General features: G+C 67.6%; 1 protein-coding gene across 1 annotated transcript; it reads left to right on the forward strand.

Annotated features, from left to right (window-relative positions):
* Nucleotides 1-2209, forward strand: RABGGTA (Rab geranylgeranyltransferase alpha subunit; the record flags this gene model as incomplete). The annotated part of the gene is given in 10 exon segments (XM_021383413.1): nt 1-34; nt 173-259; nt 337-445; nt 522-573; nt 871-959; nt 1050-1138; nt 1218-1331; nt 1537-1650; nt 1728-1815; nt 2002-2209. Coding segments are annotated over 10 exon segments (925 nt in total), but the record flags the coding sequence as incomplete, so codon positions are not given.
* Between the last annotated feature and the right edge of the window lie 674 nt (nt 2210-2883).

Genomic DNA, 2883 nt, shown 5'->3' on the forward strand with positions numbered 1-2883 from the left:
CGTGGCGGCCGTCACCTTCTCGAGGGCCGTGCAGGTGAGCGGGGCCGTGGGGCGCCCCATGGGGCTACCGGGAGCCCTACTGGGGATACTGGGAGCCCGATGGGGAACCCGGTGAGGAACCCAGTGACCCACTGGGGGCCGCCCTGGTGAGCTGCGGTGCCGTGCCCCCCAGGCCCCCCCCGAGCTGACGCTGTGGGACCGCCCGCTCCGCGCCCCATGGATCTCGGCCGAGCGCCGCGGCCGCCCAGCCTGCACCTGGGTACGGCGCGGGGGGCGGGGCTACGGGGAGGGCGGGGCTAACCGGTAGGCGTGGCCTCACCTCGCCCCGCCCACCAGCTCTGCCCGTTGCCGGCGGATGTGGCCACGCCCCCCGCGGGCCCCGGGCCAATCAGCGTGGCGTGGTGCCGTGGCTCCGCCCACCGGGAGGTGGAGCTCTCTCGTAAAGGTGGGGCCCGCCCCTTCCCTTGGCCACGCCCCCTCTCATTTGCATGAGGGGTGTTGAGCTCAGGTTCTAATTGCAGGGGAGAAGGAGGCGTGGTGGGCGGAGCCTGTGGTGCCGCAGGAGCTCTTCTGGTAAGCCACGCCCCCTCGCAGCAAGCCACGCCCCTTTTAGTCCCCCACCCACTGTACGAAATGTTTTTCTTGTTCTGCAAGCCCCGCCCCTTTTGAAAGACAAGGCCAATCCCCAAAGGCTTGGCTGCTCACAAGCCACGCCCCGTTGTCCAGAAACCACGCCCCCTTTTCCATAAGCCACGCCCCCCCATTTTAAGCCCCCCCCACTTCCGCTTTCTCCTCCCTTCCTTCCAATGGCGCCCCCTGCTGGAGGGGAGGACTCTGACCCCTGAGGCCCCGCCCCCCCCTCCCCCGCAGGCCGGAAGTGGGCGTGGCCGAGCGGGCGGTGCTGGAGGAGCTGGCGGGCGCCTGCCGGGAGCTGCTGGAGCTGGAGCCGCGCAGCCGCGGTGAGTGCCGCGTCACGTGACCCCCACCCCAGGGCGGTCAGCTGACCCCCACCCCCAGGCGAGTCACGTGGCCGTGTGTCATGTGACCAGGCTGCCTGCTGACCCTGCTGCTCCTCCTGGCCGCCACCGACCCGCTGGGAAGCGAGGAGGAGATGCGGCGCTGCCTCAGCGCCCTGCAGGTGGGCGGGGCTTAAAGGGGGGGCGTGGCCTCGTGGAAGGAGGGGGGTGTGGCCTGATGTTGCCCCTCCCCCCCCGCAGGAGGCGGACCCGCTGCGGCGCGGCTTCGTGGCCGACATGGCGTCGCGGGCGGAGCTGGCGCTGGCGCTGCTGCGGGAGGGGGCGGAGCCGGAGGAGCTGCGGCTTCCGGGGAAGGTAGGGGCGGGGCCGGAAGTGGGCGGGGCCGGAAGTGGGTGGGGCATCCGGTGTGTGTTCCAAGGGGAATGAATGATGGGGGAGGGAGGGGGCGTGGCCTGAAGGTGGGCGGGGCGTCGGGTGTGTGCTCGGAGAGGAATGAATGGCAGGGGGCGTGGTTTGCGGTGCAGGCCCCGCCCCCGAGGCTGACAAGCCCCGCCCCCAGGCGCTGACCTCGCTGCCCCTCCTGGAGCACCTGGGCAGCGTCACGCGGCTGGAGCTGGGGGGGAACGCGCTGCGGGCGCTGCCCCCCACCCTGGGGGCACTGCGGAGGCTGCAGGTGGGTCACGCGACTGTGGGGGGGTGGGGGGGTTAGCTGGTGGGCGTGGCCATATAAGTCTCCGCCCCTTTCCCCAGGTCCTGGACGTGTCGCACAACGAGATCACGACGCTGCAGGGCGTCCCGCCCCTCCCACGACTGCGGGAGCTGCGATTGGACGGCAACCGTAAGAAGGGGCGGGACTTAGCCATACGGGGGCGGGGTTTAAAGCCACGGGGGCGGGGCTTAGAGGTTTGGGGGAGTTAATGATGCATGGGTGTGGCTCAGGGTTTGTGGGTGGGGTTTCCGGTGGGGGCGGGGCACCAGGTGGGTGTGGCCAATGTGGACCCCTCTTTTTTGGCCCCTCCCCCAGCCATAAGCCACGCCCCCGCGCTGTCCCCATTGGCCGCCTGCCCCCGCCTCTCTGTTCTGGGACTGGCCGAGACGCCGTTGGCTGTCGCCCCGGACGCCGCCGCCCGATTGGCTGAGCTCCTCCCCCGGGTCACTGTCGTCCTCTCCTGATTGGTTGGTGCTGTTGGCTCCGCCCCCCCGTCAATAAAGTGCTGCTGTGTGGAGGTGGCCACGTGGCTCCGCCCCTCCTTGCGCCATCCAGTGCCGACCGACCGGTTCTGCCAAATAGTGAGCCGCTCCCCGCCCTGCCAAATAGTGAGCCACTCCCTGCCTTGTCAAATAGTGAGCTCCTGGCCCTTCCCTGCGGTCACGCCTTGGCCAAATGGCGTGGTGCCGTTGCTTAATAGTGAGCCCTTGCCACACCCCATAGGGGACGGTTGCGAAAGAGTGACTTGGGAGTTACCCTACCAGAAAGTGAGCCATGGCCCTGCCCAACTGCATTTCTCTGCCACATAGTGAGCTAAACTTTTCTTCCTACCAGAGAGCCGTTGTTCTATCCCATAGTGATCCCTTGCCACATTTTGAGCCATTGCTCCGTCCCATAGACCTGTGCCACGCAGCCACTGCCCCCCCCCCTTAGGGCTCGTTCGCCACATAGTGAGCCATGGCCCTGGATTATTGATCTGTTTGCCAGGAAGTGAGCTGCTGTTCTGACCCATTTAGGTGTCTTTGCCAGATAGTGAACCTCACCGTGGAGCAATCGCTCCCCGGCGGCGCCTTGCCAGATAACGAGCCATCATCCTGTCCCGTGCGGCATAGAAAGCCACTGCCCCACCCCATAGGGTTCCTCTTGCCACATAATGAGCTGCAGCTCTGCCCTGTTGGGTTTCCTTGTCAGATAGCG

The sequence above is a fragment of the Numida meleagris genome, unplaced genomic scaffold (genome assembly GCF_002078875.1).
Source record: "Numida meleagris isolate 19003 breed g44 Domestic line unplaced genomic scaffold, NumMel1.0 unplaced_Scaffold394, whole genome shotgun sequence".
Classification (NCBI taxonomy): Eukaryota; Metazoa; Chordata; class Aves; order Galliformes; family Numididae; genus Numida; species Numida meleagris.